The sequence below is a fragment of the Mustela lutreola genome, chromosome X (assembly GCF_030435805.1).
Source record: "Mustela lutreola isolate mMusLut2 chromosome X, mMusLut2.pri, whole genome shotgun sequence".
Taxonomy (NCBI): Eukaryota; Metazoa; Chordata; class Mammalia; order Carnivora; family Mustelidae; genus Mustela; species Mustela lutreola.
The window spans coordinates 85,798,710-85,825,144 of record NC_081308.1 but is presented as its reverse complement, the minus strand read 5'-3'; the positions used below and the strand labels follow the sequence as shown (position 1 = coordinate 85,825,144).

General features: G+C 41.2%; 1 protein-coding gene across 1 annotated transcript in view; it reads left to right on the top strand.

Moving 5' to 3' along the window:
- The first annotated feature begins 1,056 nt into the window (after positions 1-1,056).
- Positions 1,057-26,435, top strand: part of NOX1 (NADPH oxidase 1) — a 28,888-nt gene continuing 3,509 nt past the window's right edge. Inside the window, exons 1-12 of the mRNA XM_059156569.1 lie at positions 1,057-1,189; positions 6,581-6,676; positions 11,581-11,691; positions 11,932-12,016; positions 12,662-12,813; positions 12,918-13,099; positions 13,188-13,320; positions 19,748-19,840; positions 20,937-21,172; positions 21,390-21,552; positions 21,946-22,092; positions 22,289-22,413. Coding sequence (XP_059012552.1) covers positions 1,145-1,189; positions 6,581-6,676; positions 11,581-11,691; positions 11,932-12,016; positions 12,662-12,813; positions 12,918-13,099; positions 13,188-13,320; positions 19,748-19,840; positions 20,937-21,172; positions 21,390-21,552; positions 21,946-22,092; positions 22,289-22,413 — 1,568 coding nt within the window. The 5' untranslated portion in view covers positions 1,057-1,144. The remainder of the gene's footprint in view (positions 1,190-6,580; positions 6,677-11,580; positions 11,692-11,931; positions 12,017-12,661; positions 12,814-12,917; positions 13,100-13,187; positions 13,321-19,747; positions 19,841-20,936; positions 21,173-21,389; positions 21,553-21,945; positions 22,093-22,288; positions 22,414-26,435) is intronic.

Below are 26,435 nucleotides of genomic sequence, written 5' to 3'. Positions count from 1 at the left end.
GTAATCAAGGAGGGTCGCACAGAGGGTTTTAAGAAATAAATATTTTATTTTTTTAAACCTGGGTAGTGAGTACATACATAGTCATTCCTTAAAATTATTCTTTAAAGTATATATAAATGTTTTATGCTGCTTTTATATATGATATATTTCACCATTTTAGAAAAGGAAAAAAAAAAACTGCCCAGAACTGAACACACAATTCTAGTTAATCCATACTGGAAAACTATCACCTCTCTCATTTTGAGTATTCCGTCTGTTTTTAAAAAAAAAATGTATGTATTTATTTTGAGAGGGGGGGGGAGAGAGAGCACGCCCATGGGCATGCAGGCACAGGGGGAGGGGCAGAGGGAGAGAGAATCCTCAAGCAGACTCCCTGCTGAGTGTGGAGCCTGAAGCAGGCTGGATCCCAGAACCCTGAGATCACCACCTGAGCCGAAATAAAGAGTTGGACACTTGCCTGATTGAGCCACCCAGGTGCTCCTCTGTCTCTGTTTCTTTTGAACTGAGGTGTGCCTTTATATCTTTGAAATTTTCTCTTATTTATTTAGCCATTTTCCCCCTTGTCCTCCCAGTCAGTCAAGCTCTCCCCAGAGCCAGATCATCCTTCAGGAGAACGTATATAGCAGCATTTCTGAGCTAGCCCGGCTGAGATCCAAATTGCAGTGGGCAGCTGTGGCAGCTGTTCTGAAAGCCCACCTTAAAGCTTAACGAGCTTGCTTCCTGCCCTGTTTCTCCTGAGGCCATCTGCTTATAGCCCCAGCCTTTAGTGAGAAACCTTTGCAAATAGCTTATCAAGGCAAGCAATGCCTCACATTAGGTCATATTGATAAGACAAAGAGAGAATATTCTCACTCAAGAAGATTGCTATTTCCTGAAGGGATAAAACCCCACCAGGGAAAACCCCTACAGTTGTCATAGGTAGGGCTGGTCTCCTCAAGCTGATAACAGAGTTCCGTCCAGAGGAGGAAGGCAAAATGCACTTATTTCACTCCTTCAAGCTTTCTGGGTAATTGTTTATCTTTCATTTCTTAAAGACTCACATACTCTGAGCTAGACAGAGGTCCCAACCCTGAAGAACTTCACCAGAATCCAGGTTGCTGAATTTTCCCTGCTGCTTAGAGAGACTCCAAACCAGCTCTTGACAATGGGCAACTGGGTGGTTAACCATTGGTTCTCAGTTTTGTTTCTGGTAAGTAATGTTTCCTATCTATGAATTATTCTTAAGAGAGTAATTTGAGTAATTTGTAAATAGTAATTTGTTGATATTTCTTTTTTTTAAGACTTCATTTAGTTATTTGAGAGAGAGAGAGAGAGAGAGAGAGAGAGAGCACGAGTCGGGTGAAGGGCAGAGGGAGAAGCAGACTTCCTGGTGAGTGGGAAGCCAACACAGGGCTCAATGCTGGGTATCCAGGATCCTGACCTGAGCTGAAGGCAGATGCTTAACCAACTGAGCCAGCCAAACGCGCCTGTTTGTTAATATTTCTAAAGTTATCTGAAATGGAAATATTCTATGCCAATATGGGGCCCATTGAGGCCAGTTATCCATTAAAAGCCCAACTCTGAGAGTACACATGTTTTATAAAATCTTGTGTATATGATGTATTTCACCATTTTAGAAAAGGGAAAAAAAATCCAACTCCAGAAATTGGTTGGTAAAGAGACAAATGATATAAACCTCAAGTATTTGGAATCTCAGTGTTTTCATTTTCCATCTTTTTTCTCCTCCATGTCACTTCTAACTACTGCCATGTAGCCTTTGTTTCTCTTCATCCTTTCTGTACTACCAACAGCAAGATTTCATAAAATCATTGAATGTTTGAGATAGAAATATTCTTGGTCATAATGGCCCAGTGCTCTCCATTTTAGAAATGGACTGTAAGCTACATATGTAGTTAAAAATTTTTCTAGTACTTAGGTTGAAAAAGGTAAGAAGAAGTAGGTGATATTAATGTCCAGTAGTTTATTTAGTCTAACCCAATATATCAAAAATGTTATCCATTTGGGGTGCCTGGGTGGCTCAGTTGGTTAAGCAGCTGCCTTCAGCTCAGGTCAGGATCCCAGGGTCCTGGGATCGCGTCCAGTGTCGGGATCCCTGTTCAGAGGGGATCTTTCTTCTCCTTCTGCCTCATTCTCCCTCTGCTTGTGCTCTTTCTCTCTTGACAAATGAATAGATTAGAAATCTTTTAAAAATGTTATCCTTTCAACATGTAATCAATATTGAAAATATTAACAAGATGGGGGTGGGCAGTGCTCTTTTCCTAAAACTAATATGTCTTACATGCTTGGGTTATGAATTTTGCAGTAATTCACAGCATATTTGGGTGTGCTGTGGTTTACTTTTCTACCACATTTGTAATTTTATTTATTCCATCTCCTTTGTGTGAATTCATGTATTATACCAAAATACAAGGGAAATGGGACTATTTGAAATGTCATATGGGAAATCTTTTAACAAATATATAAATGAAATACAAAATATTTGTCCTCATCTTCTCCCCCAGAGCAATGGCAAGACATTTTGTTAGATATTTGTTTTCAATAATTAAAAAATGTATAGCTTCTCATAAATATTATTTTCTTAACCATGATACTATAACTTTCCTAGTTTTATCTTTAAATACCGAAATGTCCTGAACGTTTATAGATGTTTTTAATTTGTTTTAAGTAATTTTCATCTTTTTTTAATGTTCAGTTAGCCAACATATAGTAAATTATGCTTGACACATAATTTCCAATAAACTTTCTACTCAAAAAAATATTTAAAAAAAGACAAAAGAAAATAATAATGAGATCATTTAATGTATTTTATTTTTCCTAAGTTTTCGAAACCTGATATGTATTTTGCACTTACAGTGTATCTGCATTAGGACTAGCCACATTTCCAGTGATCACATGTGGGTAGTGGCTATGGCATTGCCTAGTGCAGCTATAAAGCAGCTCCTTTATTTTTCACAAGGAAAGTAAGACCCATATGTCACACTGTGAATGGATTGCAGAACGATCACTCAAACCCACCTTCCCAGTGTTCAGGCCAGAAATTCTTTACCCTGCATGCCACATATGCACAACCTCCTTCTCCTTACACACTCACACACACACACACACACACACCTCTCCCCACTCTTTCTTCCATTTCTGAGCCACCCCCGAGCTTGAAACTCCCTTTGTCCTTTCTCATTTTCCTAGATCTTCGTGTCATCCCCTTCTGGGGTAATCTCTTTTCTTCCATCTTTTTCCTTTGGGTCCCCTATGATGGCCCAGGTGCTTGAGGGAAAAAAGGTGTGAAGAGCAATCATATTCCCCTGGAAGGTTGGTTGTTTTGCATTCAACAAAAGGCCCAGTGCTTATTTTGGCAGGTTACCCTATGCTTTATATTTTCAACACTCGATCCTGTATATTTAATTCCGTTTGCACTAGTTGAAGAGACAGGGAACCTGGTAATGAGTTTCATTTCTGGTGTTAATTGAGGGATTTTGATCAAATTATTTATTCTCTCTAGACTTTGGGTCATCTGTGTGTGTGCGTGCGATAAATTAAATAACTAGATTAGATACAAATATAAGTTTGCTTCTAGTTCTAAAATCCTCTGCATTTTGTATCTCTCAGTTTTTGCTCGGAGAGTTCATCACCCATTATAGTGACTCACATTTAACTATGTAGCTTTGAATTTCCACCCCCTACTGATCTTGCTGGCAGGCTCAGACTTCCTGCTATCTCTGACATATACACTTATGCATTATTTTTTAGAGATTTTATTTATTTATTTGAGAGAGAGAGAGAGAGAGCAAGAGTGAGAGCGAGAAAGCATGATCAGGGGAGGTGAAGGGGCAGAGGGAGAGGGAGAAGCAGACTTTCCACTAAGTGGAGAGCCCAACTTGGGGCTCAATCCCAGGAACCTGGAATCATGACCTGAGCCAAAGGCAGATGCTCAACCAGCTGAGCCACCCAGATGCCCCGCACTATTAAAAAAAAATTATTCATTTAATTTGAGAGAGAGGGAGCATTCAGGGGGGCAGGGCAGAGAGAGAGGGAGAGAAAGAGAGAGAGAGAGAGAGATTGATTGATTGATTGATTGATTCTAGCAGACTCCAAGCTGAGCAGGAAGCTGGTCTCGGGTTTGATCTCAAGACTCCAAGATCATGACCTGAGCTAAAACCAAGAGTCAAGCACTTAACAGACTGCATCACCTAGGCACCCCTGGCACTATTTTTTTAAAATAAAAAAAATAAATTATTAAAAAACCATTCTTACCTCTACCCTTTTGGCCAAGTCTTCTACCTCACTTTCCACCCATAATGGAGGACATGATAGTGAAGGTGGGAAATAGAATGCCTTACTCCCAGATGTCACTGTATTCACCTTGCCTACAGTTGGTGATGGTCTGACACAGAGGCAAAGAACTCTCAGATCCTGAAATTGTTCTGCTCTCTCTGTCTTTGGAACTCTTGAGGTGTCTGTGGCTGTCACTGCTCTTTTTCTATTAGGATCAAGAATCTCTGAAAGACAGTACTGGAAATGGAGTCTGAGCAAAGGATGAAGGAAGAAATGGATTAGTGAAGACTGGTAATAACCTAGATCTGGAGTTAGCATTTATTGAGCTCCTACTATGCACCGACTGTTGTATTAATCACTCTGCATAATTATTTCATGTAAGACTCACAGCATTGCTCTGAGGGTAGATATCATTATTCTCTTCACTTTATGGAATACACTAAGATTTAGAGAAGTTAAATAACGTATCTGTCTAAAATTACAGAGCTAGAAAGTGGTGAAGCTAGAATTTGAGCCCAAGGAGTTTGACTCCACTATCACTTTATTTTTTTAAGATTTTATTTATTTATTTATTTATTTATTTATTTATTTGAGGGAGAGAGAGAAAAAGCAGAGGATAAGGGCAAGCATCATGAGTGGGGGAGGGGGGGTAGGGAAGTGGGAGAAGCAGTTTTCCTGCTGAGCAAGGAGCTCAATGTGGGACTGCATCCCAGGACTCCAGGATCTCCACCTGAGCCAAAGGCAGATGCCTAATGACTGAAACACCTGGCGCCCTCCAATATCACTTTAAATCACTATGCTTATGCTGATGGAGGTGTGTGAGTGAGTGGTCCAGATCTAGGGAATCTGAACAAGTTATGCCCTAAGCTAAAGGCTCTCTACTTGTCAGACTGAGATGGTTCTGATCCATCCTGGGGCCAACAATATATATTAAGGGCCTCCCAGTGCCCTAGAGTTCTGCTTAGTTACAAAGTAGCACTTCAAATCTTGGTCCAGAGCTGCCTTGGTTGGTCTCCAAGGCAATGGGGCAGTGGGTTCCAAATTCCCCTTTGCCAGTGCAGCGACAGAGCCTGGAATAGACAAAAGCAGTCTTAAGAGCTCAGATGAGTCCAGAGCAATGATAGGTTAATTTGAAGAGACTCACAATCTAAAAACAGGAAAATGTGTGTCAGGGAGTAATTAGAGAGGCAGGCCCATCAGGAATCATTTTGTCCTTCCATATTGGTATTGTTATAGATGTTAAATTTATTCTTTGTTTCTTTAAAAATCCATTTATTCACTTATTGCCATCTTTTAGTTACAATGGTTGGAATGCTTCCAGTCCAGAAGTTGGCAAATGTTTTCTGCAAAGGGCCAGGTAGAATGTATTTTAGGCTTTGCTAGGCCCTATGGTCTCTTTCGCAGCTACTCACTGCTTCCACTGAATGATGAAAGCAGCTATAAACAATATAAGAGTAAGTAGGTGTTGCTAGGTTCCAGTACCACTTTATTTATGGACACTGAAATTAGAATTTCATGTAATTGTCACATCATGAAATGTTATTCTTCTTTTGATTTTTCCAACCATTTAAATGTGGGGAAACAGGGACACCTGGGTGGCTTAGTTGGTTAGACGTCTGCCTTCAGCTTGGGTCATGATCCTGGGGTCCTGAGATCAAGCCCCGCATTGGGCTCCCTGCTTGGTGGGGAGCCTGCTTCTCCCTCTCCCTCTCCCTCTTCCTGCTGCTCCCCCTGCTTGTGCACTCGCTCTCTCTCTCTCTCTCTCTCTCTAAGAAATAAATAAAATATTTAAAAAATAAATATGTGAAAACAAACAAAAAAAGTAAAAACCATTCTTAATTTGCAGGCTGTACAAGATAAATGGTGAGCTAGATTTGGCCCATGGGCCTTGGTTTGCTGATCCTGGTCATTAGCATCTGACAAATGCATATCTTGAAGTGCTAACTCTCTCTGAAAGTAAGCTGGATACTAGAGGGATTGTATTCATTTACAATGAAAAGAGATATGGGCACCTGGGTAGCTCAGTGGGTTAAGCCGCTGCCTTCGGCTCGGGTAATGATCTCGGGTCCTGGGATCAAGTCCCACATCGGGCTCTCTGCTCGGCAGGAAGCCTGCTTCCTCCTTTCTCTCTCTCTGCCTGCCTCTCTGCCTACTTGTGATCTCTCTGTCAAATAAATAAATAAAAAATCTTAAAAAAAAGAGATAAACATAAAAGAGCCAAAATGGTGACACTGTTTTCTATCCCTTATCTATTCCTTCCCATATCCAAATTTTACTTGGTTCTTTGCTTGTTTTTTTCTTCCTCCAGGCTACTTGGTTGGGGCTGAATATTTTCCTCTTTGTGCATGCCTTCCAGTCATACGAAAAAGCCGATAAGTACTACTATACAAGAGAAATCTTGGGGGTGAGTATCACACTTTTGATATGGAGAATCTCTAGGGATTTTTTTGTTTGTTTGTTTTTATTTTTGTTTTGTTTTTTCTTTTCTTTTTTTTTTCTTTTTTTCTTTTTTTTTTTTTTTTTTTTTTTGTTATTTGTCACCTTGGCTCCTTTGAGACCCAAATGCCCCAATTTCCGCTAGGGTTAGGGCACCCAGAAAAAAAAAATACAGGATACCCAGAGAGAGAGCATGATCTGGGTGAAGAGCAGAGGAAGAGGGAGCCCGAGGGGGTGTGGGGAGGTTGGATCCCGGGACTTCAGGATCATGACCTGACCTGAAGGCAGGTGCTTAAACGACTGAGCCACCTAGGTGCCCCCCTCTCCCAGTTAAATTTGAATTCCAGAAAAATAAATCATTTTTTGGTATAACTATATTTTGAGTATTGCTTGGGACATAGGTATGCTAAAAAAAATTACTCACTTTTTAAAATCTGAAGTTCAGATTTAGCTGGGCATCTGGTACTTTTGTTCACTAAATCTGACAGCTCTATGTAAGGCACACTCCCCAGACCTCATGATAAAAACACACAGTAAAGAAAACTATTAAGCAGTCATTTAAAAATGACTCAAGTACTACCATGGGGTATGAGGGGAAAGCTGAGTAGACCTCCTGCCCCTGCCCCTACTTCATTCAAAGCAGCCTTTACCTGCCTTTTTTTTTTTTAAGATTTGTTTTTTTTTTTTAAAGATTTTATTTATTTATTTGACAGAGAGAAATCACAAGTAGATGGAGAGGCAGGCAGAGAGAGCGAGAAGGAAGCAGACTCTCTGCTGAGCAGAGAGCCCGATGCGGGACTCGATCCCAGGACTCTGAGATCATGACCTGAGCTGAAGGCAGCGGCTTAACCCACTGAGCCACCCAGGCGCCCTTAAGATTTGTTTATTCATTTTTATGTGTGTGTGTGAGAGAGAGAGAGCACACACCACATGAGTGGGAGGAAAGGGGTGGGAGAAGTAGGCTCCCCACTGAGCAGGGAGCCCCACTTGGGACTCGATCCCAGGACCCCAGGATCACAACCTGAGCCAAAGGCAGAGGCTTCACCAACTGAACCACCCAGGCGCCCCTCAGCCTTTATTTGTCTTATGGACTCCTGCTTATGATTTCCAGAAAGAGTTTGGTTTAAAACAAGTAAATAAACAGCTTGAAAGCCACTGCTGTGGACTGATCTCATGGAAAAACACCTCTCCATTTAAAAAGACGGATACATAGGGCATCTGTGGGGTGAGTAGCATGGCAGAACTCAAGACCTGAAGAAAGGCAGGGGTCGGGTGAGAATAACAGGATGGAGAAGGCTGTGGAAGTGGTAGGTGAGGACTAGAAGAGGGAGGGTGTGGAGTGGATAGGGCACGTCGATGTGGAGGTGACCAGAGAGAAGCATGGAGGTGAGACTGATTGTCTCATAGGCTTATCAGTCTTAGAAAAGCAAATTTGACTGCTAACTCTAGTGAGTTTTTCAGTAGCAGGTAAGGGATTTGGTTAAATCACTTTCATCTTGATTAGATCATTGGCTTTCCACAAAGACCTGTCCAAGGTACATGTTTAAAGAGTTTGTCCTAAAAAATACTTCTTTTCTCTCTATGATCAAAGGATCCATGTTGCGATCACAACCAATTTGAATGTTCTGTTCATGGCTTATTTCACCCTGCTGTTTTCTATTTTAAATGTTGTTCCTTGATCCTTCCTTGGAAACCACAACTCTAAAGGAAGTGTTAATTTATTTTAAAAATAGCTTTTTAGTAAGAGAGTGATGCAATAGATGTGACTAGTTATTAAGAGCTTAATTAGCTTATGACCAAAAAGTCTGCAGCAGAAAAATGAATCATGCTGATATCCTGTGGACATTTCATTCACTTCATTTATTAAAATCTTCTCTATTAAAAACATTTAATTATAAATAATGCTACTTTCTGTGACAGCAAATGATACAGAAATGTGTAAGTAAAAATGTGAAAATTGCCCTCCCATTCCATTCCTCAGAGATAACCACTGTTAATAGTTTCTGTGTGTGTCTATACAGATACACTGATGTAAGTTCACAGATGCATCAGACACACAAGTTTTATTTTTGAGGTGGGTACTATCCTTATTCACTTTTTAATTTCCTGCCTAGAGTGAAATTTGCCTTTTTTTTTGGGTGTATGTACCATTCTATGAATTTAGAAAAACACATACACTATAGCAAAGAGGTCTTTTTGTTTGTTTGTTTTTTTGGTGTGTTTGAGGGTTTTTTGTTTTGTTTTCACCAAGAAAGGGATTGTATTGTTGATATTGGCTGGAAATTGCTTCTTTTTTTTTAAATTTTTTATTTTTTATAAACATATATTTTTATCCCCAGGGGTACAGGTCTGTGTATCACCAGGTTTACACACTTCACAGCACTCACCAAAGCACACACCCTCCCCAATGTCCATAATCCCACCCCCTTCTCCCCAACCCCCTCCCCCCTGGAAATTGCTTCTTATACTTAATGTAGTTCAGATAGCTTTCCATGTGGGTATGTATCTAGTGGTATGCTGGAACTAGCTCCTACCAGCTTGCAATAGCCTCTGCGTACATCTCTTCCCAGCCCTGTATTCATGGTGTTCAGTTACAGCAAATTGGTATCTTGAAATCTGCCATGACAGGGGTATTGACATCACGTAAATTGGCAAAGGCTGGAAATCAAGATCTCCGCTCTTCCCTGGAAAACTGGTTCTTAAACATTTACCACTCCTACTCCCCTGCATATAGCTCTCATCCTTTGAAGGCCCTAACCATCCATGGCATTGATGTGCCATAATTTATTTAATCATTCTGTAGTTATTTCTTGAATTTGTGCTTTCTCTAGGAAAATCCAGAGAGTTATTTGATTCATTATGAAGCAGAGCAAATAGGTAACAGGAGAAGCAGTTTAAATTCATAGTCAGTAAGACATTAATGACAGCAGTAGCTGAACTGGAACATCAGGTGGTGTTGATATTGAGAAGTGCACATAAATCAGGATATTTTGGTGCACTGCAATGGGGAAAGAAGATTTCCTCTAAAAAGAATTCATCCCATACAGATAGCCCCTCCAGAATATGGAACTGTGAAAGTGTAGTCCTGTATTTTCCACTCACTTGCTGATTTTAGCTTTAAGAAACCTCTGTGTCTCAAATAAGCAAGCTGCGCAAACCAATGTGGAAAGGCAGGATCTTTAAGATGAGCAGAGAAAATTTACTCAGAAACGGAACAGAATGTCTTGCTGAAAAACAGTCGGAGTGTGACTCAGCAGAGGGAGAAAACACAGGTCATATGGAAGAGCCAGAAATGGAAAATAGTAGGGCAGCTCCTGTTCACTGTGCTGCCGAATGTGGTAAGCCATTATGGACGTCAGGCAGATCTTGGCTTGGCTTGATGTCACCTTGCCCTGGGTTTAGGTGTCTCATGGAAAACGAGCTTTTGTGCTAAAAATATTAGAAAAATTTAGGGGGGAAAAGAGAGGAAAAAAAGAAGAAATCGTTCACTCTGACCCATATTCTTCCTTTTGGTGAGTCGCTGATTGGCACACGTGTAAGGCTGGTCGTTATGACATTGGTATAGTCTATAGCTTGCAGCCCCAGGTACAGGGAGCTGACTCAGAGACCAGTTGCACAGAGTCAAGGAGGGAAGTTGGACTTGACCACCATGGAGTTGAGCATATTCTGTCTAACTGATACCTAATCAAGCCTGTTTGGGGCCTAAGTACTTGGCTTGAAGCACGGCTTCCTTGTCTCTTTTTCTGGCAACTTATACTGCTGCAGCAGACTGATCTTGATGTATGCTGCGTGGCCACCCAAGGAAATCAGTTTGAAATTCTGTTTTCAGAAGCTCTCCTTTCTCAAATCTTGGCCTGAGTTTAAAATGTTTGCTCTGAGGGGTTCACTAGTTTTGCCTAAGCTGTATTCAATCATTAAAGGTGACTTAAATATAAATGGTTAAATTTTTTGTTGTTTACATGATGAGTACATGCTTATAATGGCAACATTAGAAAGTACAGAAAAGAGAAAAACTAGTCACCGTCTGTAATTATACTTCTAAATATATAAGCTTTATTTAAAATGCAAATAAAAATATATACAATCTTCAAGATTGTTTTGCAAATGACAGTAAAATAATAATTGAGTGTATTTTTTCAAAGATTTTATTTATTTGACAGAGAGAGAGAGAGCACAAGTAGGCAGAGCAACAGGCAGATGGTGAGGGAGAAGCAGGCTCTCCGCTGAGCAGGGAGCCTGATGCAGGGCTCAATCCCAGGACCCTGGGATCATGATCCAAGCTGAAGGCAGCCGCTTAACTGACTGAGCCACCCGGGCACCCTAGTGTGTGTTTTTTTTTCAATATTTTATTTATTTATTTGAGAGAGAGATAATGAGAGAGAGCCTGAGCAGGGGTGAGGGGCAGAGGCAGAGGGAGAAGCAGACTCCCTGATGAGCAGGAAGCCCGATGACACAGGGGCTCCATCCCAGGACCCTGAGATCATGACCCAAACCAAAGGCAGAAGGCAGACGCTTAACCAACTGAGCCACCCAGGCACACCAATAATTGAGTGTATTAAGCAAAGATACTCATTACAAAGTATTACATCAATAGGATGTATATGTTAATGTGGAATTATTGAATCTTATTCTCTTTTGTATTGTTAGATGTATAGTCAAATATCTCCAAGCAACTTGTCATGAGAATTTCTCAATTTGCTGTTAAGTTAAGCAAATGTTCTGTCATTTGCAAACAGAGAGCCTAGACCTAGTGTGCTGGCTACTGAGAAAGGGGTGAAGAAGATGTTGCCCTTTTCCAGGTGGACTGGGCTGTTCTCACTTCCTAGATGACGGGATGAAGCAGCTGATGATCTCTTCTCTCCTCTGCTCTAGTCGGCGTTGGCCTGGGCCCGAGCCTCTGCTCGCTGCCTGAATTTTAACAGCATGTTGATCCTGCTTCCTGTGTGTCGAAATCTGCTGTCCTTCCTGAGGAGCACCTGCTCAGTGAGTCCCAACCATTCCTAGGTCAACTTTCACATTAAAGACAAGAGACCCTGAACTCCTCAGTGGGGCAACCCAATACCTTCAATCTCCTAGGAAGGGAAACCAGGGGTCTCCTTTGGTAGCCAAGTGGGTAGGCAAGGGTGGGTGGGTATTGGTATGCTTTAAGACATGTTGGTTATGGGTTACTGAATTTTATAAACTGCTTGGAGACACCTGACCTTGATCACTTTCCATTTGTAGTTTTGCAGGCGTACCCTGAGAAAGCAATTGGGTCATAGCCTCACCTTCCACAAGCTGGTAGCATATATGATCTGCCTACTCACAGGTAACTGATGCAAACCACAAATCTGCAAGCTCGTGAGCATTCAGAGTATAGTTTCATTCATCTCCACATTTAGACATTCGGAAAGTATTTCTCAAACACCTGGCACTATTTACCAGGCACTGCTGTAGGCAGTCCGTGTTTCCTTCCTTCCTTCCCTCCTTCCTCCACCCCTCCCTTCCTCTTTCTTTCTTTCCTTCCTTCTCTCTCTCTTCCTTCCTTCCTTTCTTCCTTTCTCTCTTTCTTTCGAGATTTTATTTATTTATTTGACAGAGAAAACAAGAGCACAAGCAGAGGGAGTAGTGGAGGGAGAAGCAGGCTCCCCACTGAGCAGTTTGATCAAGGAGCCTGATGCAGAGCTGGATCCTAGGACCCTGGGATCATGACCTTAGTGGAGGCAGACACTTAACAGAGTCACCCAGGTGCCCTTGTATGCCTATTTTCATGGAACTTATATTTGATTCTTTGGGGGAACAGAATGAGAATACAAAAGATCTTCGTTCTTGCTGCAGTCAAGATTTATCTGGCACTTCCCATGGACTCCGCATTCTGCTAGACACTATCTATAGGATTCTCCTTTGCTAGTGGGGCATGCCTGCAGTGATGTTTCTGAGACAATTTTCAATTCACCGTCATCTTTCCATTTAGCCATTCACATCATTGCACACCTGTTCAACTTTGAACACTACAGCAGAAGCCGACAGGCCAGAGATGGGTCCCTTGCCTTTGTTCTCTCCACCCTATCTCATAAAAAGAAAGGGGAAGATTCTTGGCTAAATCCTCTCCAGTCTCCAAACATGGTGAGTTGACTCGATGGCAAAGCATCTGCGATCTGGTCACACGTATGGAAGGGCATGGCATGATTGGCACCTGTTGTGTCAGGCTGAAATTTCTCCTTTTGTAGACAGTGGAGTATGTGACATTTACCAGCATTGCTGGTCTCACTGGTCTGATCATCACAGTAGCTCTGGTTCTCATGGTGACATCAGCTATGGAGTTTATCCGGAGGAGTTATTTTGAGGTCTTCTGGTACACACACCATATTTTTATCATCTATATAATTGGTTTAGGGATTCACGGCATTGGGTAAGGTCCTCAAACCCTCATTCTCATGCCCCAGCCCCTGGCCTTGCATAATTCTTTGCCCCAAACTGTCCTTCTTTTTCTGTCTCAGTGGACTTGTCCGGAGTCAAACAGAAGAGAGCCTGAATGAGAGTCATCCTCACAGGTGTGCAGAATCTTTCAAGCACTGGGATGATCAGGAGTCCCACTGCAAGCATCCCCAATTTGAAGGGCTCCCTGCTGAGGTAAGAGCCCCATAGGCAAGGGTAGACTCTTGCTGGAAGCTGTTTTTGTTGTGGTTATTATTACTCTTACTATTGTTACTGTTATTAGTTCAGCACTGTGCTGAGTCCTATGGAGGATATATTCACAAGGTTCCTACCATCAAGGGACTCCAGTATCACTGACAACAGCCTGGGGAATTACCATCAACAGGGGATCCTGAAGAGGAAGGACTAATGGTTATTGCATGTTGTGAGACCCTCTCCAAAATGATACATCACATTATTTTTTAAAAGATTTTATTTATTTGTTTGTCAGAGAGAGTGAGCGCAGGCAGACAGAGTGGCAGGCAGAGGCAGAGGGAGAAGCAGGCTCCCTGCTGAGCAAGGAGCCGGATGTGGGACTCGATCCCAGGATGCTGGGATCATGACTTGAGCTGAAGGCAGCTGCTTAACCAACTGAGCCACCCAGGCATGCTGATACCTCACATTATTAGTAGTGTTTACCACGGGACAGGTTTGCTGTGTAATATGGATTATCTCATTTATGCAAAACAATAATCGATGAGGTAGGTATTTTTTTGGTCTCCGTTGTGAGACAATAGGACGAGGATTCAAGAAGATTCAACTGTCAAGTTCTCACAGTAAGTAACTAGTGGAATTGGAATTCAAGCCCAGGCTTTCCAGATTCCAAAGATTGTGCTCTTGACCACTGAAATCCAATCAGTTTTCTTGGGGGAAGTGATACATGCATACGGTGAAATGATCACTGTAATGAGATTAATAAACACATCCATCACCTCACATAGTTTCTATTTTGTGCATGTGTGGTGAGAACGCTTAAGATCTACTCTTTCAACAAATTTCAAGTATGCTATAGAGTATTATCAACTGTAGTCACCATGCTTTACATTAGATTCCCAGAGCTTATTCATCTTATGACTGAAGTCACATTCCTTTTGACCAGCATTTTCCATCACTCTCCCACCTCCTGTCTCAGGCCCTGGTTACCTACCTTCCTAGTCTCTGTTTCTAGGAGTTCAACTTTTTATAAAAAGCACTCTCAAAGTCAGCTTTCTTTGGTGATATAAGAACCTGCTTGGAAATTATTAAATAGTGGACAATCAAGAAATTGGTTTCCAGGGAACTCAAGGTATGCCTTGGGAAAATTATTGTGGATATCATGGTTTACCTTTGCATGCTCATAAAATATGTGAGATGGAGGAATAAATGGAAGGAAAAGGTTGATTTGTGGTGTCTCAAAGTGCTCTGAGGGTGATTAAAGTCTTTAAATCAGTTGTAGAATTAAGAGCAATATCTTGGTCTTCATCAAAAATGAGAATAATATCTTTTAAAAATCCCCTAAAGTTGGCATTTAAAATCAGTTGGGAAAAATATATATCATTCAACAATTTTTTTAGGACAATAGGTTATCCATCCAGGAAGAAAAGCTGAATCTTTATTTTACACTTTATACTAAAATATGAATCAAGAATGCATGGATCAAGGATTTAAATGTTAAAGAAAGGAAAGAAATTATAAAAGAATCCTAAGACCACCTGGGAATTTTTTTTTTCTAATACTGGAGGATTGCAAAACGTGTTCCCTTAATAAGCTTTAAAAAGACCTTGAAGGGGTGCCTGAGTGGCTCAGTGGGTTAAGCCTCTGCCTTCGGCTTGGGTCATGATCTCAGGGTCCTGGGATTGATCCCCGCATCAGGCTCTCTGCTAGGCAGGGAGCCTGCTTTCCCCTCTCTCTCTGCCTGCCTCTCTGTCTACTTGTGATCTCTTGTCTGTCAAATAATTAAAATCATTAAAAAAATTAAAAAAGAAAGATCTTGAAGTCAGAAAATAAAATAGAATAAATTTAAATAAATATATATTAAAATGTATTATACGTAAATTTTAAGTTTTAATTTAAATTCCAGTTAGTTAACATACAGTGTAATATTAGTTTCAGGTGTACAATTTAGTGATATAGCACTTCCATACAACACTCAGTGCTCATCACAAGTGCACTCCTTAATCCCCATCACCTATTTCACCTATCCCCCCACACACTTTCCCTCTGGTAACCATCATTCTGTTGCTATGTTTAAGAGTCTGCTTCTTGGTTTGCCTCTCTCTCTTCCTTTCCCTATACTCATTTGCTTTGTTTCTTATATTCTACGTATGAGTGAAATAATATGGCATTTGTCTTTCTCTGACTGACTTATTTCTCTTAGCATAATGCTCTCTAGGTCCATCCATGTCATTGCAAATGGCAAGATTTCATTCTTTTTTTTATATTTCATTCTTTTTATGGTTGAGTAATATTCCATTACACACACACACACACACACACACACACACACACACTTACCACCTGTTCTTTATCCATTCATCAGTCGATGAACATTTGGGCTCTTCCCATAACTTGACTATTGTGGATGATGCTGTTATAAACATCTCAGTGCACATATCCCTTTGAATTATTATTTCTATATCCTTTGGGTAAATAGCTAATAGTGTAACTACTGGGTCATAGGGTAGTTTTATTTTTAACTTTTTGAGGAACCTCTGTATTGTTTTCCAGAGTGACCTCACCAGTTTGCATTCCCACCAACAGTGCAAGAAGGTTCTCTGTTCTTTGCATCTTTGCCAACATCTATTGTTTCCTGTGTTGTTCATTTCAGCCATTCTAACTTGTCTAAGGTGATATCTTATTATAGTTTTGATTTACATTTCCCTGTTGAGTGATGTTGAGCAACTTTTCATGTGTCTGTTGGCACTCTGTATGTCTTCTTTGGAAAAATGTCAACTCGTGTCTTCTGCTCATTTTTTTAACTGCATTATTTAAAAAATGGTTTATGGGTGCTGAGTTTGATCAGTTCTTAATATACTTTGGATACTAATCCTTCATCAGGTATGTCATTGGAAAATATCTTCTCCCATTCTGGAAGTTGCCTTTCAGTTTTGATGATTGCTTCCTTTGCTGTGCAGAAACTTTTTATTTTGATGTGGTCCCAGTAGTTTATTTTTGCTTTTATTTCCCTTACCTCAGAAGACATAACTAGAGAAATGTTGCTATAGCTGATGTCAGAGAAATTACTGCCTGTGCTCTGTTTTAGAATTTGTGTGGTTTCATTTTGGTCTTTAATCCATTTTTGAGTTTATTTCTGTGGATGATATAAGAAAGTGGTCCAGTTTCATTCTTTGGCATGTTGTTGACCAATTTTCCCAATACCATTTGTTGAAGAGACTTTTTCCCATTAGATATTCTTTCCTCCTTTGTTGAAGATTAATTGATGATACAGTTGTGGGCTCATTTCTGAGTTTTCTATTCTGTTCCCTTGTCCTATGTGTCTTTTTTGTGCCAGTACCATACTGTTTTGATTACTACAGCTTTGTAATATAACTTGAAGTCTGGGATTGTGATGCCTCCAGTTTTGTTTTTCTTTATCAAAATTGCTTTGGCTATTTGGGGTCTTCTGTAGTTCCACATAAATTGTAGGATTGTTTGTTCTAGTTCTGTGAAAAATGCTGTTGATATTTTGATAAGGATCACATTAAATCTGCAGATTTCTATGGGTAGTACACACATTTATTTTAAATATTTTATTTATTTATTTGACAGAGACACTGTGAGAGAGGGAACACAAGCAGGGGCAGAGGCAGAGGGAGAAGCAGCCTACCCATTGAGCAGGGAGCCTGATGCAGGCTTGATCCCAGGACCCTGGGACCATGGCCCTAGCTGAAGGCAGATGCTTAATGACTGAGCCATCCAGGTGCCCCAGGACACACTTTTTAACAGTATTTATCTTCCAATCCATGACCATGGAATATCTTTCCATTTCTTTGTATCATCTTTAATTTCTTTCATCAGTGCTTTGTGGTTTTCAGAGTATAGGTCTTTCACCTCTTTGGTTAAATTTATTCTTAGGTATTTTATTATTTTTGGTGTAATGGTAAATGGTGTTGCTTTCTTAATTTCTCTTTCTGCTGTTTCACTGAAATATTTGTTTTTAAAAAGCTCTATGTGTATACCATTTTGTCATTTTTATGTGATTTTTAAAAAAAAGATTTTATTTACTTATTTGACAGAGAGAGAGATCACAAGTAGCCAGAGAGGCAGGCAGAGAGAGAGGGGGAAGCAGGATTCCCGCTGAGCAGAGAGCCTGATGTGGGCCTCAACCCCAGGACCCTGGAACCATGACCTGGGCCGTAGGCAGAGGCTCAACCCACTAAGTTACCCAGGGATCCTTATGTGACCATTTTTAATGACCTTGAGGGCATTATGCAAAGTGAAATAAGTCAGATGGAAAAATGCCAAATACTGTATGATCTCACTGTATGTGGAATCTTACTTTAATGAACCTAACTCACAGGTACAGGGAACGGATTGGTGGTTTCCAGACATAGGGGGTGGGGGAGTGAGCAAAATGAGTGAAGGTGGCCAAAGATACAGAATTCCAATTATAAAATAAATAAGTCATGGGTATGTCATGTACAGCATGGCGACTCTAGTTAATAATACTGTATTGCATATTTGAAATTCGCTAAGAGAGTAGATGTTAAAAGTTCTCAGCACAAGAAAAAAATTTTTGCAATGATGTATAGTGATGGATATTAACTATACTTATTGTGATCATTTTGTAATATATACAAATATTGAATCATTATGGTGTACACCTGAAACTAATGTAATGGTATATGTTGGTTATATCTCAATACAAAAAAATGAAATAAAAATAAAAATGGAAAAAGACAGTTGGGTATTAGCAAAAAAAAAAAAATCTGTGTGGTATACCATTTTTGTCATTTTTTTTCTTAGTAAATAATAGAGCCATTCCTATACTCGTATACTTTGTGCACACCTTAATTATATCTTTATGCTCCATTTCCTAGAAGTGATATTTCTGGGTCAAATAGAAGGAATGCTTTTAAGACTGTTGGGATGTATCGCCAAATTGTTCTCTGGGAAGATGTTACTTATTTGTCCCTCCACTGATTGCACATGTGAATGTGTCCATGTCCCTGCATCCCAGTTAATAGTGGGCATTATTGTTTGATGTTGTTTTCCAACCTGAGAGACTAAAGTGCTATTTTGGTTTAAAATTCACTTCTATGAATATTTCTGAGGTCAAATTTTTTTTTTTTTTGCCATGTTGTTATTAGCCACTTCCTAAGTGTATTTTTTGTGTGTTTTCTCTGAAGACATGGAGAATGGTTTTTTTTTTCCAAATAAGGAGTAGCATCAAAATTATATAATACCCACTCTCAAGTTCACCTGCCACATCTCTGCCTCTTTCCTCCCTGGAGATACCCAAGGAAGTTGTTTGCCTGAAACAGCATAAGAAACCTCATTCCAGGTGCACCTGGGTGGCTCAGTGGGTTAAGCCCCTGCCTTTGGCTCAGGTCACAATCTCAGGGCCCTGGGATCAAGCCCTGCATTTAGGCTCTGTGCTCAGCAGGGAGCCTGCTTCCCCCTCTCTCTCTGCCTGTCTGCCTACTTGTGCTGTTTCTCTTTCAAATAAATAAATAAAATCTTAAAAAAAAAACCTCATTCCACACAGTTCTGATGTTTCATGCTGAAGCAGTTGTGTGAGAAAGATCATGACTTAGCATTGCTAGGAAATACATTTTTAGTAGTTCCTGTGCATAGGAAGCAACCTGCTACCTTTGGGAGAATCTCGGGGGGGTAGAAAGGTTGCTTTTAAAAAATATGTAGAGAAGATTAAAAGTATGTTACTATGTTAGGTGTTTTGAGCACCTGAGAAAAGAGGTGACAGGTAAATACCAAGTTTTATGTAGTGGTACAAATGGTGTCAGCCACATGCTTTCCCTTGTTAGTTTGTTTTGTTTTTAATCATCTGCTTCTCTGTTGGTTTTTCAGGTTGGACAAATTGTATTGGAAGACTGTCTTGGAGTCTTAAAATTAACATTTATATGTAATTTAAGAATATATATAGGAGCGCCTGAGTGGCTCAGTGGGTTAAAGCCTCTGCCTTCAGCTCAGGTCATAATCCCAGGGTCCTGGGATAGAGCCCTGCATCAGGCTCTGCTCAGCAGGGAGCCTGCTTCCTCCTCTCTCTCTGCCTGCCTCTCTGCCTACTTGTGATCTCTGAATGTCAAATAAATAAAATCTTAAAAAAAAGAATATATATAATATATATTATATGTATAATTACCACATATTTTATTTCTGTGCTTTTCTTTTGCTTCCTAGTGAGACTTGTAAAACTTCAGGAAATGATCCTGCATTATGAGTCACATATTAGCAAACAAAACTGTTATAATTTTTTCATTTCCATTTCCATCTGTAAGATTTGATGAAATTAGTGGCTTGATAATGATACACATCAGAGAACTTGATAAATATTATTGAATGAAGAAATGAACTGCTACCCATATAAATCCTCAACAGAAGATTAATATGTAACCCATTCTTTATTCTCTCTCTCTTTCTGCAGTCTTGGAAGTGGATCCTTGCACCAGGAGTTCTTTATATCTTTGAAAGGATTCTTCGATTTTACCGCTCACAGCAGAAGGTTGTGATTACCAAGGTAAAGAATATGTACGCATCTGGGTGGCTCAGTGGATTAAGCCTCTGCCTTCATCTCAGGTCATGGTCCCAGGGTCCTGGGATAGAGCCCCGCATCAGGCTCTCTGCTCAGTGGGGAGCCTGCTTCCGACCACCCCCCGCCACCCCCGCCTGCCTCTCCGCCTACTTGTGATCTCTCTCTGTCAAATAAATAAAAATCTTAAAAAAAAATTATGTCTTTTCCGGGGCACCTGGCTGACTCAGTGGGAGGAGAGTGTGACTCTTGCTGCCAGGGTCATGAGTTCAAATCCCACATGGGGTGTAGAGAGTATTTAAAAAAAAACTTTAAAAAAAGAATATGTACTTGGGGCACATGAATGACATAGTCAGTTAAGCGTCCCACTCCTGGTTTCAGCACAGGTCCTGATCTGAGTCAGAGTTGTGGGATGGAGCCCTATGCTGGGCTCCAAACTCAGTGCAGAGTCTGCTTGGGAGTCTCTCTCCCTCTCCTTTTACCCCTCCTCTCCTAAAATAAATGAATATATCTTTAAAAAAGTTTTTTAAAAAAGAATATGCACTTTCCCCTAGCTGTGATAAGAGTTCTTTTCTTCCTGATTATAGGAATAGATTGCCATGTTTTCACCCTGGAGGGAATAAGAAGGAACTGGGGCAACACACTTTAGTTCCCCCAGTGCTGGACAGAACTTTGGGGAAAAGGGTTTGGCCAAGATCATCAGCATGGGTCTTCGTCAGAGGCCACAAACAGGTAGCCTGGACCAGCCCACAGACATCCTCCAGTTGGCCTGCACACTGACTGTTTGGAAAGTTGAATTGGTTGCTGACATTTAAACATCCAGAGAGAGGCTTTCACAATAAAAGAAAAATGGCCCTTCTGTCTTCTACTGAAGAATCAGACAACCCAATAATGCTGAGTTCCATGTGGAACAGTGGGTTCTACAGTGCCCCCACTGTCTGGACAGTCACCGCTGCCCTCTTTCGAAAGGACTGCTCACATTTCACCACCATTGCCAGCCCTCTTGCTTTACTGACTTATTTCATCTGCCTGCTCTTGTCACCATTTGAGTTTGCCTCCTTTGGCCTCTATGCTTCATTCATAGGTTGTCATGCATCCATCCAAAGTCCTGGAATTGCAGATGAACAAGCGTGGCTTCAGTATGGAAGTGGGACAGTATATTTTTGTTAATTGTCCCTCCATCTCTTACTTGGAGTGGCATCCCTTTACTCTGACCTCTGCTCCAGAGGAAGACTTCTTCTCCATTCATATCAGAGCAGCAGGTGACTGGACAGAAAATCTCATCAGGGCTTTTGAGCAGCAGCCGTCACCAATTCCCAGGTAGGTCCTGGAGAGCAGCCGAGACCCACAGCAGATGCAGACAGGCAGAAAAGAGAAAGCAATTCCTTGTTGTACTTTAAGGCTGGTGCAATCGAAATATGATTAAAATAAATAGGCACTGCATGAACCATGGGAGCAGCTATGTCCTGGGAGGGATGTTTGAGGTGGGGAGTGGAGGCAAGACTTCACTTGCCCATTGTCTTCTGTCTGCCACCAGGATTGAAGTGGATGGTCCCTTTGGCACTGTCAGTGAAGATGTATTCCAGTATGAAGTGGCTGTGTTGGTCGGCGCAGGAATTGGGGTCACCCCCTTTGCTTCCATCTTAAAATCTATCTGGTACAAATTTCGGCATGCAGATCACAACCTTAAAACACAAATGGTAACTCCCTCATACTTCTTTTCATCTGGTCTAGGCCTGACTGGTCCATTGCTTTCATGGCTTAACTTCTTTACAACTGGTCCCTGGAGCTATGAGAATGAGTGATCTCTTCTCTCTGCCAAGGCATCCATTTCCATAGATTTATCATAGGACCGGGGTCTTCATTTTCAGTTTGGAGTTTAAAATCACCTAGAACCAAAGATGATGTTGGAAGTCTTTTTCCTTAAGGGATGTCATAAGAACTCTGGACCTTTATGCTGCTTTTGTACAACTGATTTTTCAGATCACTCACAGATGTGACCAACAAATAGAGAGTATATATAATAGTCATGTCACCAAATGGACATCTTAAAGACACTTGAATAAGGTTATGTTCTCTCTTGCTGATTCCAGATCTATTTCTACTGGATCTGCAGGGAGACAGGTGCCTTTGCCTGGTTCAATAACCTGTTGGCGTCTCTGGAGCGTGAGATGGAGGAATTAGGCAAAGCGGATTTTCTAAACTACCGTCTCTTCCTTACCGGATGGGACAGCAACATTGTGAGTTCAGAGAACACACTAATTCTCATGTTAGATGCAAGATCAATGTCAGACAAGGTCGTGCATGCTCATTGGAAATAATTATTTCTTAGGATTTCTTACCTGCCCTAACCCCCACCCCCAAGTTTAAAAGTGGCTGAAGGAAGAGACATCTGTCAGGACCTGCTTTTTGTAACTTTTATTTCTTTGCCTTCAGGCCGGTCATGCCGCATTAAACTTTGACAAGGCCACTGACATCCTGACAGGTCTGAAACAGAAAACCTCTTTTGGGAGACCCATGTGGGACAATGAGTTTTCTACAATAGCTAATGCCCACCCCAGGTAAGTATATTCTTCTCTAGTTAGCTGAGTCTGCAGAGTTAAGGTTTAGGAAAAATATAGCATGTTGAACACTCTTTGGGAAAAGGTCTCTGGGGCAGAAACTGTTTGCACCACTCTCAGATTCTCACTTCAAGCTGAACAAAATTTCATCTGGGGTTTTAGCCAAATAAGGGTATGACCTTGTAATGAATGAGAAGATGTTTTCTGCCCCTACAAGTCCTCCATTCAAACAGTGAGGCAAGGGGATTCAGTTCCGATCAGTATTACCAAATAAAATGGAAAACTGGAAAAATTCAAATGCATTGTTTTGGGCCTTAATAATCCCTGGTTAAAGTAAGAAAGGTTTGGAGTGTATTATCTAATTAAATGATGACCTGACCTCTGTATTTCTGGAAGAGTCTTGAGATATGTTAGAGCATATAGGAAAATCTTGTGCCATGAAATCAGTCATTTCAAGGGGAAGGAGATTGAGCTGATCATTAGATAAGTTCCTGGAACAATCTGGCAGCCGAAGATCAATTCAATTCCACAGGCATTATTGGTTACCTTCTATAAGCTCAACACTCACTATTCTAGAGGTTGAAAGAGAAATGGAATATAGTTCTCACCTTTAAGAAGCACACATTTTAATAAGAGGTGCATACAATCTACTCAAAACAGAATGATGCACTCCATGAAACAAGTACATGGACATGGAGGGAAGGAAAGTCTATGCCCACATGGGGTGACCAGGACAGGCTTCACGAGGCAATGGTCAGAACACTTAGTCACTCGGATTCAGATGATCTTTGGTCCTAACACTAGTTCTGACACTTTCCATTTCTGGGAACTCGAGCTAGAAAGTCCTCTGATCTTCTGATTTCTTATCTATGAAACGGGGGTTATGTTAGTAAACGCCCTCTCGACTCACTTGCAGACTTGTAAACATTAAACAACACAGACATGAAAAATGCTATGTAAACAGTAAAGCAGCATTTAAACGTAAGTGATTATGAAAATTATTGAGCTGACCATAGCTGAAGCTGTGAGAATGGATGAGATTGCCAGGAGAGTGGGTGGCTGAGGACAGAGTAAGGAATGCTCACATCATGTGGGAAGGGTGAAAGATGAGCCATGGAAGAAGTAGGAGAATGTGGAGAAATGGTGTCTCAGAAGCCAAGGAAGGAAATATTAGAGAAGTGTGGTCAACAGTGTTGGAGGTGTGGCAGGGTTCAGGAAATGCTTATTTAACTTAATGATGATCTAAGCATACTTACAGACAGAACAGGAGCCACTAGAGAAGAATAAAGTAAATATGCCAAAATGGAGAGAGGGCTAGGGTGGCCATAATAAAAGGTGAGGAATAAGGGGCCCATCCTTGGTGGCTCTGTCAGTTCAGCATCCAACTTTGGCTCAGGTCATGGTCTCAGGGTCCTGGGATTGAGCCCTGCATTGGGCTCCCTGTTCAGCGGGGAGTCTGCTTCTCCCTCTACCCCTCACCCCGCTTGTGCTCTCTCACTCGCTCTCTCTCTCTCAAACAAACAAACCTAAAAAAAAAAAAAAAAAGATGGGCAATAAGAGTAGGTGAAGAGGTGGAGAAAGTATAGGAGAGTTCCTCCCACATTGATTGTGGGAATGTGAAATGGTGAGGCACTTTGGGAAAACTCTGGCATTTCCACAAAATGATAAACAGTAGCAACATGACCCAGCAATCAATTTTGCTCCTAAGTATATACCCAGGAGAATTGAAAACAGCCTTTGCTAGCCACACAACAACTTACACATGAATGCATGTAGAATAGCCAAAAAGTGAAAATAAGTCAAGTTATCTATCAACAGAATAAGGGATAAACAACATATGGTATGTCCACACGGTGGGATCTTATTAAGCTGTAAAAAAAGGAACAAAGTACTGACACATGCTATAACATGGACGAACCTTGAAAATAGCATGTTAAGCGTAAGAACCAGACCCCAAAGGCCACATAGTGTATGGTTCCACTTATTTTATTTCATTTTTTAAAGATTTAATTTATTTGACAGAGAGCACAAGAGTGCACAAGCAGGGGGAGCAGCAGAGGAAGAGGGAAAAGCAGACTCCCCACTGAGCAGGGACACCCCCCCAACCATGCAGCACTTGATCCCAGGACCCTGGGATCATGACTCAAGCCCAAGGCAGATGCTTAACTGATCGAGCCACCCAGGTGCCCCGCCAGCACTTTAAATATGTCATTTCACTTCTTGCCTGCAATGTTTCCAATGAGAAATTAGCTAAAAATCTTACTGAAGGGGCACCTGGGTGGCTCAGTGGGTTAAAGCCTCTGCCTTCAGCTCAGGTCATGATCCCAGGGTCCTGGGATCGAGCCCCACATCGGGCTCTCTGCTCAGCGGGGAGCCTGCTTCCTCCTCTCTCTCTCTGCCTGCCTCTCTGCCTACTTATGATCTCTGTCTGTCAAATAAATAAATAAAATATTTTAAAAAAAATCTTACTGAAGATTCTTTTTATGTGTTGTATCACTTCTTTCTTGTGGCTTTTAAGAGTCTCTCTTTGTCTTTGGTTTTTAACAGTTTGACACATGGGACTCATTATACCTCAGGGTAGATCTCTTTGAGTATCATATTTGGAGCTCATTGGGATTCTTGAATATGTAGATTCATGTATTTTCATCAAATCTGGGAAATTTTCATCCATTATTCCCTAAAATATTCTTTCTGCACCTTTCTCTTCTTCTCTTTCTGGGACTTTCATATGTGTATGTTGTCCACTTGATGTTGTCCCACAGATCTCTTAGGCTCTGTTCATCATTCTTCATTCTTTTTTCTTTCTACTCCTCAGCCTTCACTTACTGCTAGCACTGAATCTAGAGATCAGCCAGGGGAGGGAGACTAGTTTCTTCTCAGGTCTTTCCTGAGCACACATCTTGCCCTGGATATGTATGTAGCTTTCCATTTTCAAAAAAGATTTATTTATTTATTTATTTATTTATTTATTTATTTATCTGACAGAGAGAAGCACAGCAAGAGAGGGAACACAAGCAGGGGGAGTGGGAGAGGGAGAAGCAGCCTTCCCGCCTAGCAAGGAGCCTGCTGCCGGAGCACGGTACCAGGACCCTGGAATCATGACCTGAGCTGAAGGCAGATGTTTAACCAACTGAGCCACCCAGGCACCTTTGTATGATTACATTTATGTGAAATGTTCAGAACAGGCAAATCTAGAGATATAAAGTAGATTTGATTGTCTAGGGCTGGGTGAAGGTGGTTGGGAGGAAATGGGGGCTGACTGACTCCTAATGTGTATGAGGTTTCTTTTGGGGATGATGAAAATGTTCTTGGATTAGATAGTGGTGATGGGTACACAACTTTGTGGCTATATGAAAAAGCACTAACTGTAGGGGTGCCCAGGTCACTCTGTAGGTTTAGGGTCTGACTTGATTTTGGCTCAGGTCATGATCTCAGGGTTCTGAGATCGAGCCCCGTGCTGGGCTTCATGCTAAATGTGGAGCCTACTTAGGTTTCTTTCTCTTCTTCTCCCCTTCCCTGTTCTCTATAAAAAGGCACTAACTGTACACTTTAAAAAGTTGAATGTTATGACATGTGAATTATATCTGAATTAAGTGAAAAAGAAGGGAGAGGAAGGCATGAGAGAGGGAAGGTGAGGGTGAGCACAGTTAGGAAGATTATCCTTGGCAGGAAGGCACATCACCTCTGCAGTGTGAGAAGTTGTGGTGTGGGGACAGATGCACAGTGGATGGCTCTACTGGCAGCAAACACATATCCACTTGCTGTGTGCCAGGCATTTTTTAAATTGCTTTACATAGATTTTTCATTTAAACCTCAAAACAACCCTGTGAGGTGGGGACTATTTCGATCCCCATCTTATAGGGGGGATACCTGCAACAGAGAGGTTAAAGAGACTTGCCTGAAGTCACCCAGCGGGGCTAAGTGTCGGAGCTGCAATTCCAACCCAGATAGCCGGCTCCAAGGGCTCCAGGGTCTAGCACTTTGCCTCTACCCTGCACTATCTCCTGAGTTTCTGTTCTCTC